Source organism: Eleutherodactylus coqui, chromosome 13 (genome assembly GCF_035609145.1).
Source record: "Eleutherodactylus coqui strain aEleCoq1 chromosome 13, aEleCoq1.hap1, whole genome shotgun sequence".
Classification (NCBI taxonomy): Eukaryota; Metazoa; Chordata; class Amphibia; order Anura; family Eleutherodactylidae; genus Eleutherodactylus; species Eleutherodactylus coqui.
Genome location: NC_089849.1, coordinates 46,081,090 through 46,096,199, shown reverse-complemented (window position 1 = coordinate 46,096,199; position 15,110 = coordinate 46,081,090). Strand labels below are relative to the sequence as shown.

The 15,110-nt window shown below is 44.0% G+C and overlaps 1 protein-coding gene across 2 annotated transcripts in view; it reads right to left on the bottom strand.

Moving 5' to 3' along the window:
* Nucleotides 1-6,624: 6,624 nt before the first annotated feature.
* The window catches only part of CALCOCO2 (calcium binding and coiled-coil domain 2), a 56,526-nt gene continuing 48,040 nt past the window's right edge, over nt 6,625-15,110 (bottom strand). For both annotated transcript variants that reach the window (XM_066588036.1, XM_066588037.1), the window contains 4 exons: nt 14,663-14,758; nt 12,580-12,688; nt 11,391-11,410; nt 6,625-7,974 (listed from right to left, as the gene is read on the bottom strand). In XM_066588036.1, coding sequence (XP_066444133.1) covers nt 7,828-7,974; nt 11,391-11,410; nt 12,580-12,688; nt 14,663-14,758 — 372 coding nt within the window. In that variant the 3' untranslated portion in view covers nt 6,625-7,827. The remainder of the gene's footprint in view (nt 7,975-11,390; nt 11,411-12,579; nt 12,689-14,662; nt 14,759-15,110) is intronic.

Here is a 15,110-nt window from a genome sequence, read left to right as displayed (position 1 = left end):
AAAAGTACCGGACAAACCCCTTTAAGTGCAATATTGTCTGTGAGGCTGAGGGTGGATTTGTTTAACCTTGTTCCAGTTATCAATGTGCATTAAACATGGAGATGAAAATAAATATGTAATTACTGTATTTTTTGCACTATAAGATGCACCTGACTACAGAATGCACCCAGATTTTAGGCAACAGGAAAATAGGTCTGCTGGAGATAACTCTGAAAAGTTATGAAAACTCATAACCTACGTAGAATAGTCTTCAGTCCAGACAGACCTCCTAGGTAGACAAGTGTGGGAGGAGCCTGGGCTACCCGTTTATTGCTCCATAGTATGTTATGAGACGATGGATCATTCAACACTGGTTACATGAGAGCCGGAGGCTTAGCCACAGGGCAACTATTTTAACAGCAGCTCCTTGGGTTGTCAGTTCACTTCTGCAGGGCAGGATAGTGTCAGCAGTCACATGGGGCTCAGATGGTACATTGAGGGCTCGCCCAGGAAAAGCAGCGGGAGGCTTCCAGTGGGGTAGGTAACTCCAGGGTATGCTTCTTTACTGGTTGCGGTTTCAGTAAAGGGAGCACCAATAGCGTAAGATGGTAATTCCAGGCAGTCAGGCACAAGTTATGGAGACAGTTCTTGTTTCCTGGGCCGGACAAAGTACTCTATGAACACTCTGCCCAACAATAAGGAAGTGATCAAGAGGGTTTCACACTGTTGCCTCCCCATTGACTCTGTAGTATAAGATGCAGCAACTGTAGGGGGTACTGGGGGTAGAGATGTCACTTCTCACAGTGGCTCTACCAACTCCTCCACTGAGGAGCGTGTGTGACCCTTTGCCAAGGCACTGACAGGCCTCTTCAGGCAAACGCTGATGGTGTGGTTTACCTGTATAGGCAGTTGTCACAGGTGACGCCACCATTCCTTACTCCGCCATGAAATCGAAACGGGAGAAAAAGTCCAGACACACACACGGGTAAATTGTAGGAACACACAGTTGCTGGGAATGAGCAGCAACCAGAACTTTACTTGAAGTTTTCCAACAGGTGAATTTACAGGCAGCTTGTTGGTAAATTACACACCAGTGCAAGAAACAATTGAGGTCAGGAACAACACAGGATAAAACCGGGCCCACAGTCCAAGTTATCTGTACAGCACCACTCCTGGAAAACAGAATACTCCGGAGAAGAGAAAAAGACACTCCACTGCACACTCACACCTTTTCTTCCAGACACTGCACGGCGGACTTCACTTCCTTACATCTTAGTGAGATAAGGTCTTGGGCAGAAACCTCCGATATCTCTCTTCCTCTTCCATTCTTCACCACATGTAGGTTGAAGGTACCCACATGTGACTGGCACTTTCAGAAGAAGAACCAAGAACAAACTCCCAGAAGAACTAGCCTCTTGCACACACCTTGCAAGCACATATATCATTCAATGTCACATGACAAGACAAAATTGTTACATTTCCAGACATTCATAGACATTAACCTCTTACACGCTGCAGCTGTGCAATACACATAACTAGTGACTGGACAATTTGCATAGAGCATCCACAGTGAGAACATGACATGTGAGACAAACACAAGACAGTTTTGGAGGGGCAGATACATAGACTTCGGGCCACTGCCCAACCTTTGAGCAAGATATTTTCTTGCTAAAAAGTGAGTCTTAGGCTAATTTCACCGAGACAAGTGTGATATTGGGCAGTGAAACTTGCCCCAATAATTGCACTCACACGATGTCCTCACGGATGCAGGGTGTTTTTCTGTTAAAACCGCCTTGCATCACTTCAGGGAAGTAGCAATCCTCCGCCGTGGCTTTTAGGATCATGGAGTGTTTCCCATTGTTTTCAATGGGAAACCTTGGATCACGCTGACGTGCACCTTGGAAGCCGTGCTTTGCTTTTCTGGTCCCATTGAAAACAATGGATGAGGCGTTCCGAGGGAATGCCCAAAGATAGGACATGCCACGATTTTTTCCCATTTTGCAATGCGGGGGGAAATTTTTTTTTTTAAATCGCTGGTGTATGAACCCATTCAAAAGAATGGGTTTCATATTCATGCAAAATTTGTACGTCTTGCACGATTTTCTTAGGCCGGGTTCACACGACCATATGTCTACCACGTTGCCTTCTGCAGTTCCGCTCACATTAGCGTGTCGGATTTGCGTAATACGCGAGTGCAAAATAGAACACAACATGTTCTTCTTTGTGGTGTATATACGTGAAATAAAGCCCATTGTTCTATATGGGCACGTATATACTCAGGCCCATACGCTCCATCGATAAGCGATGGCGCAGGAAATGTAAAATACAAACAGATGTACTGCGCATGACAGCGTGCAAGAGTACGCAGGGTCACGGCCAGTTCCACAGCTGTAAGAGCAATGTAAAACGCTGCGGGACTCCCACAGCGTTTTATGCTTACGGCAATTTTAGCCCGGTCTAAGAAGGAATAAAATGCAGGATTTATGGATTGATCTGAAACTGGCCACTCTCCCCCATAAATCTGCATGCTGGCAGGAGCAGGGTGAGCGTATTTCACTGCCTGGTGGAGGAGAAGCTGAAACGCCACTGCCAGAACCGACTGCTAAATCTCTTGCGAAGGAATTTGTCGCATTTGCATGGAGATCCCTCTATGTTATATCTCCGCAAGCAACTGATGAAACATCGCCGGTCTGTGTAAAAGCAGATGAATGACTGCCCTTCCTACACTTAACTGTCTGAACGATAGTTGCTCTGTGGGACCTTTAATTTCTGAGTACAGTTGGGCTGCCCTGCATTACATTCAGAATTGGTGGATTTTGCAGACATCTAATATCTACGGCCATCTTTGGGTAGGTTCACATGGCGTTTTGAGCGAGATGCACCCTGTCCGTCCCTGGCGTCCAGCTACACTATTCGGGCTGGTACAAATATCAGAAAAGAACAGAAACCTGATCAAACAGAGACCAAATCTTGCTACTTTTGGTCTCTGACTAATTAAAACCTATGGCTACATTTAGGTTTCATCTGAACATAATTTTCCGTAATTCAGATGGAACCCTTTAGGATACAAAAGGTGAGCGTAGTGCAAAATGCAGCGTGAACCTACCTTACTTCACAGTATAGGTAAGTAATGAGTGAAATAAGTAAGCAGTATAATAATTTCAAAGGAATCTTCCCAAAAAGCTGTATATCCCAGATGCAACCAGCAGGGGTCGCACACACACAGCAGATGCCTTTTACAGACCTGCACATCTGTGTACTGTGCGCTTATGAACTGTGTCACCCCATATTTCACTACTGGTGACAGGACAATTGAGTTGTCTTCACTTATAGTGTAACTCCGGGCAGAACGTGAATTACGTTACGATGCTCTACATGCCCCCAAAGTTATACCTACCAGCTTTCTAGAGGTCCTCCGTCATCCTTTTTTAGTTCACAGTCTAATCCTGGGGAAGTACATTGCTCCGGCGTGGAGTTCTCAAGACGGATTCTACATATGAATTACTAGCAGTCCAAGCTTCCGGGAGGCGGATTATATGAATCTGTCTTTAGGACGGACTCCTTTACAGAAGTCCTGTCAAATAAAAGCCATACTAAGGAGTATACTTGAATCACCTATAAAGATCCCCCAGGTGTCAAAGGGGGACTAAAAAGAAAACACTTCCTGGCTCTGTAAAGTTGTACTATCACTTTCAGCCCGTCGGCAATTATGGAAAAGGATCATAACAGGGAAAGGGGGCAGTTGATATGAATAAATTTATCACCTAGCCACAATATATATCACGTGTCAAATTCGAGGTGAGTGGGTTGAATCTAGGCCCACCGCATCATTTTATGTGGCCCGCTAGGTCCAAATGCAGAAGAGCCACTTCTAGATCGAAGGGTCCTGAGCTGTGCAGGGAAGACCATCTGGCACACTGTGGACTCATTTAAAGTCTGCTGATGGGTACCGTGATCACAGCTGCCATCTTGGTCCTGCAGCATCCAAGAAGCGGGCCCACAGCTGAGGAGACAGCAGGGTAGATTTGGGCCTTGTCACAGGGCTCTACCATCTCCTCCCCTGGGAGTAGCACGGGACCCGTCCAAGTTACCGCTGGGGGAGTTTCACAGAGGTAACCCAAAACGTAGATTACCTTAAAAGTCCTGTCATTCGTGACGCCAGCGTTCCTTCCTCGGCAGTGAATCCAAATAGCAAAAATAAGTAGTCCACACACAGGGAAATGTTTAAAGGGCAAAGCCAGGAACGGTCGGCAGTGCTCCTTTATTTGAAGAAATAACCATGTACAGCCCAACAATGGTACAAACTCACGCAAGCAGTAAAATGGTGCAGAACACAAAGTGGTGTGACAATCACAGGATAGCAGAAGAATCCACGTTATTTGTGGGGCTCTGTTCCTGGACAATCTCCTTTACTCTCTCTAGCTCTCTACCGGTCAGCACTCACATTGGGAAGACAGGCACTCCACGCTGCATGGCGGTTCCCCTCTTTCTGCCTCACAATGTTTAGGGGTAACAACGGAATCTCCTGGGTGAAGTAGGCCCAGGGCAGGCTGGTGGATACCTCTCAGCCTCTTCCATTCTGGATCACACAGAACAGATGGTGTCTGTGTGGCTCACTTGCAGAACTCCACGCACTCCTTCCTTCTCTCTTGCAAGCCCAGATTAGGACTCTCACGCAGACTGACTTGCAGAAAGATATATACAAAGCACGATCACATGACAAACAACAAGATACATTTTCTAGGCAACTAACATACTAGACAGTTAACCCATTCAATGCTGGAGCTATGTAATACATATCATATTCAAGCAACATAGAAGACACTGACAACACTTAGGCACAGGACAAATGCATGTATACATTATGGAGGGGCCCTGTTAACTCTGGGCCACTACAGCCCTATACTGCATTGTTTGATGCATGCGGACTGAGTTCTGTGGCTTTTACTACAGCCTCCTGAGCCTTTCGTGTGCGCTCCCCTACCTGCTTCTCCTGCTGAGCCTATGTCTGAGTCCTGCCTAGCATAGTACTGCTTAGCGGGGCTCACACCCTCCAGAGGACAGTCTATCCCAGCCTGCCTGCCCATATCCTGTGAGCCTGCTGCACAGATCAGAGAGAATATTGTGTCATACTGCTGCTTAACCCAATGAGTTCGGGCTCTGCTCCAAGAAATTTTTGGGAACCTTTCACCAGGTTCTGCGAGCTCCCATAATTTTTCCTTAACTCTAAACTGCCAGATGGTCAGAGAAAAGTGTCTGTGTTGGGGTATTTGTGCCCTAATTTTTCTGGACTAGAACCTTGCTCTGGTCTGTCTGTTCTCCCCCCCTTTTAAGATATCTTTTAAAATACAGTCTTACAACCTTACCCGTTCTCTATACCCCCCCCCCCTGTTAGTTAGTTATAGTTGGTATAACATTTATGAGTCAAGTATTAATTAATATTGATATATGATGCAGATGAAGACGACCTGATTATTCTAATTATTTTCAATGTGCAAGAGGACGTGAAGCAACGACAAAGGTTAAGATGGGTCAATGTTTATTGTAATGCATCATATTGGTTTAATATGTAAAATCAATAAATTTAATTGAATCTAAAATACAGTCTTACAATTAAAAACAGTTATTTGAAGGCATCCATAATACTGATGTGGCCCACGGTGAAAATGAGTTTGGCTTCCCTGATATAGATGATAAATGTATGAGCACAGGGGAACCCGTGATCATAATAACGGTGGTCCCCAGCTCTTCCACGTGAATGGAGTAGTGGGGTGCACATGTAATCTCCGCTCCATTTACTCTCTAAGTGCTGCTATTGGTCGTCTTCATCAACCCCACAAAAGTGAATAGAATATTGGTCACATGTGTTCACCTCACTTGGAGAACTCATGGACCATCGTTCTAATTATCACTGGGGTCCTTATCCTGTAGATAGGTGATAAATGCATTTAGTGGGAAAACGCCTTTAAAGGGTTTGTACCAGAATTAACTTTTATCACCTATCTACTGGTTTGGTGGTTGCGCATGAGCAGTGCCACCCCATTCATTTTCAGTGAGACTGCTGAAGATAACAGAGTATGAGCACTCGGCTATTTCCATCAGCCCCATTGAAAAGAATGAAGCGGAGGTCATAGCTTCATTCAGTCTGTTGTCAGTGCAGGCGGAAGAAGCATCCTTGCAATGATGAGAAGAGGGGGAATTGGTCCTTTTAGTGTTTGTCACAGAAAACCCATTTAATGATTGGCTGGTTTTGCTCATTTCTGCCTCACAACAACATACGGTGTCATGTAACTTGAATTCTGGAAAAGGGCCACAAACAAGAAAGATGTCCATACTTAGCACAGAGACCAGTTTATTAGGCCCAATGTCTATTGGGGGGATTCCGCGGGAAAGCAGTAGTTAAAAAAAAAAGTACTGCGCATGCGTGCCGCCAGCGCTTCCACATGCATCTGCAGACCAGAAAATAGAAGACCTGGACAGCATGCAGAAGACCCGGACAGGTAACGCAGTATCCTCGGCCACAGACAGGGTCGGATTCCGCTGTGGGCTCCCGCATGCGGAATCTGATCCGCCTGTGGACACGAGGCCTTAGGGATATGGACTAAGTAGCCACTGAGCTTAAAGATAAATACTGTATGAAGGCCGCAAAAAGAATACAGCAGTATTAATGTACACTTATTCTTTATTAACAATCATGCTTTTGGGTTTCCTAGAAGAACACAAATAGTATACATCAGTGATGCAAAACCATATTATTTCTGCTTATTTACAGCTGATTTGTATGTAGTGCAGCTAAACATTTGGAGTGGCATTCGTAAAGCATTTTACATCAGTTTCTGGCATAAAAAGTATTACCTAGCAGGCTTGGTTAACGTCCCTCCTGCTGCTTTCCGTTAAGCTGCAGCATTGATTGGCCAATTCATAAATCCCGCCTCCACAACGCAATGGTTCTGATTGGTACATCCTGTGCTGCATTGATTGGTTCTCGAGTGCTGCTCAGCCAATCAGAGCCATTGTATTGGTTCACCAAACCATTTTCTGTGGGCAGCCAAGGACTGCAGGAAGCCTGTCGGAGCTCCAGAGAGTGGCAGGAGGGACGTGGAACGAACCTGCTAAGTAATGTATTACTTTTTTATGTTATGCAGCTAGGGTTTATTTTCCAGTAGGGCTTATATTTCAAGTTTCTCTGAAAATCAGGGTAGGGCTAATTCTTGGGGAAACATGGTATTGGTGATATATCCTGTGGACAGTTCATCAATAGTGTAGTGCTGGAAAAGCCCTTAAGAATGTACACTTTTTTTTTCTGCCGAATGCCATATGAACTCAAGAATTGCTTGCATTTCAGAATTCGAGAATCCCTCTATGGTGGGATACAGAGTCCCACAGGACTTTGCCATGTGCATGAGGCCTTAGGAAGACTATAACGTTGAAAACAAGCCCAAGGATAGCATGGTCTTAAGGTTGAACTCCAGTTATGAACTCTAACATTATATGGAGATCCATAACTTTGGGTAATTCTACCTGCTGGTAATTTTCCCGCCGCCTCCATAGATCTATGTTCCGTGATTGCAGAGTCTGGAATTCACCTCCTGCCTCATCATTGGCTCAGGCTGTTGCCTTGTCCCGACTTCGCTTGTTCAGATTGGCTGTGGTGTAAGATAAGGCCCACCACAAGCTTACCGGAAAGTCACTACATAGTTGACTTCTTTTACAGATCAGATAATTTCAAGTCTTGCAGATTTCATGCTGTATTAATCCTAGATATACAATTTTTTCCCCTGAAATCTCTTGCAGATTACAACTAAAGCTACTATATATGTAAGTGCATCTATAGAGACGAGAGCACGATTATGGTGTGGCTTCATCCATAACAAGGTGGCACATCACATGATCTTCCATTATTTGGCGTTGATGAGGAAAAAACATTTCAGAACATACAGGACAATTTAAAAGACTTGAAGGCTGTCCGGCTGCAGAGCTTGCGATCGATTCATACTGTAAACGAAGCATGAGAAGACATGAAGATGAAGACTGCCATTTCGGCATCTGTCAAGCTGGTATAAGTCAATAATACCTTTCTTTAGCCATGTGGAATAATACAGTTGACTACGCCATTTCATACAGAGGAGGCCCGTAAGAAAAAAAGTATGCAATGCATGTTATGTTTATTTAACATGGGACCCCATGAGCAGTATATGCCACTATGTGCCTATACAATGCATACATCGGGGTCTTCGGTACCTTGCAAATGTACCTGCTAAAGACACCTTGGCATTGCATGTCTGGGAAGTATAACCTCAACAGTGCCAGAACAGATAACAAGAAACCTATCATTGCATGCAACAAAGTCAGACCCCTTCCCGATCTTAAAATGATGACATATCCTTTAACTCCTCCCCAGGACGTGTATATATACGGGGTTTGCACAAAATGATGCACATTTATGTGATATGGTTGGTACAGGCTTAGAAGATGACCCCACACTATCCGCAGTGGGGGCGGCTGTGACTGATAGCTGGCCTCCTGGTGCAATGGCGAGGATTGCCAAGAACTCAAATTCCTGCCCTTAACCCCTTACATGCCAAAATCAATGTGGCATGTATGGGGTTAATAGAGGGAGGGAGCTCTCTCTGGAATGTCATTTGCACTTCGCCATGGAATTGTAGAGAGCTAATGTGTTGCCATGGCAAAAAAAAGTAACAGTAGCCTCAGGGTCTTCCATGGTTTTCAGTGTTAATTAATAGCAATAATACGCTGCAGTACAGAAGTACTGCGGTGTATTATCTAGGCAATCATAAAATCACAGGTTCAAGTTTCCTAAAAGGGATATAAAGGTAAAAAAATAGCAAACATAGTAAAAAGATATTTACATAAAAAAATAAAATATATATATAGCACTTTTACATTTTTTGTATGTTTGATATCTCCACATGCATAATGCCCTGTGCAAAGAAACAGAGCTAAAATGTTTTTTTGCCGATGAGGAAAAAAGTAAAAAAGAGAAGGGTGGAGCATAAGCCGTACAGTCATGTTGGTAATAAAAGATTAATTTACTAATGTGGTAAAGGAATAGAATGAAGGTTGTAGTGTTGGAGGTGCCGCCTGACCGGATGATGCACCAACTAGGTGGGTGTGGCTGAGCAAGAGAATAGGACTAAAAGACTAGCGGTGATGGCGCAACACTCCAAGTTAGAAAATGCTTTTTTTTGTTGATTTTGCCTCCAAAAAACCCACAAAAGTTATCAAAAAAGTCATATGTACCCCAAAATGGTAAAACTACAGCTCATGACGCAAAAAATAAGTCCTCTGTAAATGAAAAAATAAAAAAGTGATCGTACTTTGACTGCAGTTATGTAAAAATAATTACAATTAAAAAAGGGGGGTTTTGTGTTAAAATGGAAAAACCGAAAAATATGTATAATATTTTTGGAATCGTTGTAATCGTACTGACCCTCAGATAAAATGTATTAATCATACAGCTTAATGACACGACGCTGTACAAAAAATATAAAAAAATAATGACAGAATTGGTGTGTTTTCTCTAAAAAAAAATACATAAATAAAATAATAAAAGTGCTAAAATACATTATATGCACCCAAAAAGGATACCAATAAAAAGTATAGTTTGCAAGGCAAAAAAACAAGCCCTTATACGGCCATGATGCCGGAAAAATAAAAAAGTTATGGCTTTTGAAAGATAGAGATGAAAATCCCCAAAAAAGCGTTGCGCCCTCATGGCCAAAATAGGCCATGTCATTAAGGGGTTAAATGTCATGAAAAGCTAAAATTTATGCGAATCTACGTCAAAGAACTTTTTACCTAAATTTAGTTAAGGGGTTAATGACTTTTTCTCATTATATGAGGGGTATATTGACATCATGGAGTGATGAGTGCCAACTGGCTGTGGCAGCGTCAGCTTACTCTTGCATTACATGTATGTAATAACGTAATAATATGCATGTAATATTAAAATGCGGTCACAAGATTAAATAATTATAATTCCACATCTGCGAAAATGTACTGCCAGCAGCAGCTTACTGACCCACAGCCATAAGCTGAACGTTGGGCCAGACTCAATGAGCGGGAATAGTGGGTTTTATAGAGGAGACACCACCACTAGATTGGATCTTGTATGGCAGTTAATATATACTAGATTGACGCGATGGTCGCTATGTGAACATAAAAAGATTGGAAAGATGGTTGTGAGCATTTTTGCTGTTCGCGAGATTTTTCTTACACAAGCGGAAAAACACAGTCGCTGTTCGCTCGTGAGAGTGAACATGCGGATGCTGCAAGGGTTTAAATTGGTGCGGAATGCCACGGATTGTGCGCGCGGGAGACGATCACGGATTACGCAAATCAAACACAGTTGTGTGCAGCTGGCCTGTCTCTCTATTGCTCTCATCTCTATCTCTCTCTGGCTCGCTGACTGACTGTCTGTCTCTCTGTCTGTCTGTCTGTCTCGCTGTCTATCTGGGCCGCTGTCTATCTGGGCCGCTGTCTATCTGGGCCGCTGTCTATCTGGGCCGCTGTCTATCTGGGCCGCTGTCTATCTGTCTGTCTATCTTTCTTTGTGTTTCTCTGCTGACTGCCTCTATCTCTCCTCACTGTTTGCCATGTGCGCCGCTGTGTCTCCTCTCCCCTCACATTCAGCTGCACTTCTCCTTCTCTCCCCCCTCCTCCTTGTAGCTTTACTGACTGTCTCTCTGTCTCTCCCTCCCATGTGCACCGATTACCATCTCACTGTTTGCCGCAGCGGCTTCCTATCAGCGTTGCTTGCACACTCTCTCGCACTGACACAGCAGCGCTGTCATAGACTTTACATTGTAACTTTACACTCGCCAGACTGCTCATTGAAGCTATAAGGCCATGGTCACACAGGGCGGATTCCCGACGGAAATGTTGCGGTTTGGCCGCAGCGAAAAACCGTGACATTTCCGCCGGGAGAACCGCCGCGGCTAAAGCCACGGCGGCTTTGAAGCGGCTCGGCCGCTCGCTCTTCCATTGCGGCTGGCGCTCCCATAGAGGAGAGCGCGTCCGCAGCGGGAAAAAAAAAAATAGACATGCTGCGGTCGGCAAATCCGCGCCGCAGCAGCGGCTTCTGCCGGCTTAGCCGCAGCGGATTTGCCGTCCCGTGTGGACGAGATTTCTGAGAAATCTCGTCGACTTGGCTGGCTAATGCCGCGGCGAAATTCCGCCCTGTGTGAACCCAGCCTTAAACTCACATTTGATGATTTTACGGCAGTGGTGAGCATGTGTGTCATCTAATGACACCAACATCATCCACCAAGGTAAAAGCAAAGGGGGCAAAGTGCGGGGAAAGAAAAAGCATGTAGGCCTATTTATATTAGATATAGTCATGAAGGTCTGTGAATGAACTAAAACAGTTTGGAAGTCAATTCTGTACTCACCTCCATAGAGTAAGGAACAGCTGGAAAAGGGGAAAAAATAAAGTCAATCGGTAACAGCAAACAATATAGGACAGATCTGGTATCAGACACTAGAAGTCCACTCAACTAAACTCTCTTCACTTCAGATCTCATCAGGTAATGATAGGAAAGCATTGTTGAGGCTCTTATAAGACTATCTAGACAGGAAGAACATGTTGAATCATTGTTTTCTGGAACATAATATTTAGGAAAATTCACAATTAGTAAAAGCTCCCATACACATTAGGGAAAAGTTGGCCAGTCTGGTTTCAGTGGGATTGTGCAACTCTTGTATGTGTATGGGGACCTCCCAACTTGTCTATAACAGTTAAAGCCGGCTAAAGATGGACAGGACACTATGCATTTCATTGTCCGATCCTTTAGTTCCACCACCAGATAGACAGCTCTGGTGACCGTTTTTCTCCCCTTTGCCTTTTGAAAACACAAGAACGCTCAGCAGAACAGAACATTCATGTGTATGGGGACTTGGAGAGGTCAGGACTGATAGTTATTGGCTGAAAAAGCTGTTGAAAGTGTATGGGCAACCTTTAAAGTGTAAGTGGACTTTTTGTAAACTTTTAAGACATGTCAAAAGTTTTGATCAGTGGGGGTCACCCTTGCTGATCGCTGTCCCGAGGGAGCTGCGGGGGTTACCCAAGCTCTGTACCCCTCTGACTGTCTTTGCTTCTTCTCGGCAGCTTCTTCTCTATAGAAGATGTTTATAGACATCTATGCATCCATCTTCAGCTGCCAAGAGGAGCCGGCAAACAACAGAGACAGCCAAAGGGGCACAACACTCATGTAAGCGCTGCAGCCCCTTCATTTCAGCAATCCACGTGGGTCTCAGCAGTGGAACCTCACTGATCAAAACTTTTGACATGTCACTCTGGCATGTCAAAAGTTTTTAGAAAGTGCAGTTTTAATTATCTTGTGTGTCTGGAAACACCACTGATATGGCTGCAAAAGCTGCTCGGAACCAAAACAGAGTGTATTCACAAATGACAGTGAGATACCAGGGGGTATAACCCTCTTCTTCCTCTAGTCTTATCCTATATCCAGACCTAAATATTAACTAGAATAGCAATTACAATGGTAAATGCCAACACATATATTGAGAAGATCCAGTGAAACTTGGGGCTGTAAAAGATCTGGAAAGCCAGGAGCTCAATACCTTCATATGGATTCCCAAACATCAAAGCTGGGTTTGGAGGCCCGGAAGTCGTGGTAGGTGCTCTGTGCATCAAATGACTGTTGAGATCATCTATTTCGATGCGATTTGCCTGGAAATGAATATACATGTTGACTCAAAAGAATTCATGCCAGTTTGTTTATGTTTATGAAATGAAAAATAAATTAATCATTTGATCTGCTTGATTATAAAATATTCTGTTATTATAAGGCAGTCATATACACTGAATGGTCACTTTATTGGAGACATCCATCTAGTAGAGCGTTGGACCTCTAGTAGAGCGTTCTGGGCCTTCAGAACAGCAGTAATTTATTGTGGTGTCCCTCCACAGGTATGAGAGGACCCAGGATGCACCAGGAAGACGTTCACCACACCAAGACACTATTACTCCACCTGCACCAGCCTGAAGTGCTAACCGATAGGAAGGGTTCATTGATTTATGCTGTTAGTGCCAAAGTCTGACCCTCTCATTAGCATAGGGGAAGCTGGATTCACATGACCAGGCGATGTTTTCCATCGTGAGTGATCCAGTTTTTGCATCCTTTTGCCTGTTGGAATCTTTCCTTTCTGTTTCTCTTAGCAATGAGACTTAGACCCAATGTCCACGGGCAAATTTGATGTGTGGAATCCGCGCAGGAGATCTGCAAATCCAGCCGCCCATAGAGATGCATGGATGTCCGCAAATGGATTAAAACACGCAGATTTGATTTGCGGACCTTTTGGTCCAGAAAACAAATCGCAGCATGCTCCATTTTTTAAGTCAATGGAAGCTGTCCGATCCATGACACAGCTGCAGCTGACACTCCGGACATGCCGCGGATCCGCGGGAAAGCAGAAAATTAAAAACAAAAAAACTGTACTGTGCATGGCATGTCCGACGGCGAGCCGTGAGGACCATGTGCAGTACAGCGAACCCGGGAGTGCAGGGATCCACGCGGACGCTACTGCCGGGAAAATGCAGGTAAGCAGGGCTCACTGGCCGCAGCCAGTGCTGGATTCCGGGCAGAACTCCCTGCACGAAATCCGCACATGCTGTAGACATGAGGCCTTAACAGAATAGGGCAAAAACGTAGAGGCTGGATGGCACTACACATAGGAGATCAGCACACCAGTGCACTATGGCAACAAAACTCACTGACCTTATTTACAAACAAATTGACCTAGAAATTATGTTTCGTGCTGCAACGAGGCTCTTCATCAGATTCAACAGTCATGCAGAGAATGTCTGTATTTAAAAGGGTAGAAAGGCACCACTATGTGTGCTTTGCCGTAGAGCAATAAGCATACTATTTTCCTATCAGGAACAGCACCATCCAGTCTCTACCTTTTTGCTCCCATACTATTAAGTCAATTTGCCGATCCCAGTATGGAAATTGGAAGGGCTATGAAGGTTCGGCAGGTCTCCTGTATTTACTTTACAAGCTCTCAGCCGCATTGCTCTTGTGGAAGCACGACCAATGAACGTGAACAATTGACAATCTGGAAATTGGTAATTCATATGTAGCCTTTCTCTTTTCTTCTTTTTTATTGTACAGAGCATTTTGTAGACAACAATGGTGCTGGAACTGGTAGTCTGCTATTATAACCCATCCATACTAAGGAATGACGAGTTATGTCTTCGGACATATAAGTTGAAACAACAGCATTGTATTCAGCTGCGATTTATTTGACTGTGCACCACCCACTCATCAGAACAATCCTTGACGTCCTCCACTGGCCATTGGCAAGTTGTTTATGTCCACAGCATCCCTTTTTTCTCGATCACAGCATTCTCAGTATATGCTCAACACCACTGCATGGGAAAACCCCACAAGGTTGGCAGTATATGAAATCTTGGCCTTGGCTAGTCTAGCACCAGTGATCATGCCATCTCAGATTGTTGGATTTTCCCTTTCTACTGAAACTGATCCAAGAAAAACTTGCTCATTTGATTTTACGCTGCATTCTGGAGTTTCGAGTTGAATTTCCATATAGGAAAGCTCCAATCATGAAAGGGCCAGTGTCTCCAGTAAAGAGTCCATTCAGTGTAAATGTCTACTATCACATGTAGTTCACTGTATATTACCTTCAGCACATCCTTCAAGTCTCGAATTTCTACTTCCCGAAGTTCTATAGTACTTCTTAATGCGAACATTTCCTCTCCCTGTTCTCTATATCTGTCCTGTTAAGAATAAGACAACTGCTGTTAATGTGCTTCTATGATGTTCTGAAAGACATCAAAAAAGCTAAATAAATTCGAATGGTTTGGCTGTTTGGGAAGGGTCAAAGAAAAACCTCTTTATTACAAGTTCTGTATTGATCTGTGTCACTATACCGTTACTATATCGCTATACCAAGTTTCAGTATGAAAGTAGGATATAAAACAGGCATAGTGTATCTATACAATACTGCTATTCTGTGATGTGGCAGAAAAATACAATGAATACATGCAGCAGCCATGTGACAACCACTATGGAGGCCCCACACACTAGCTTTTAAATACACTTGAATGATCACTACATTAGGAACCCAAT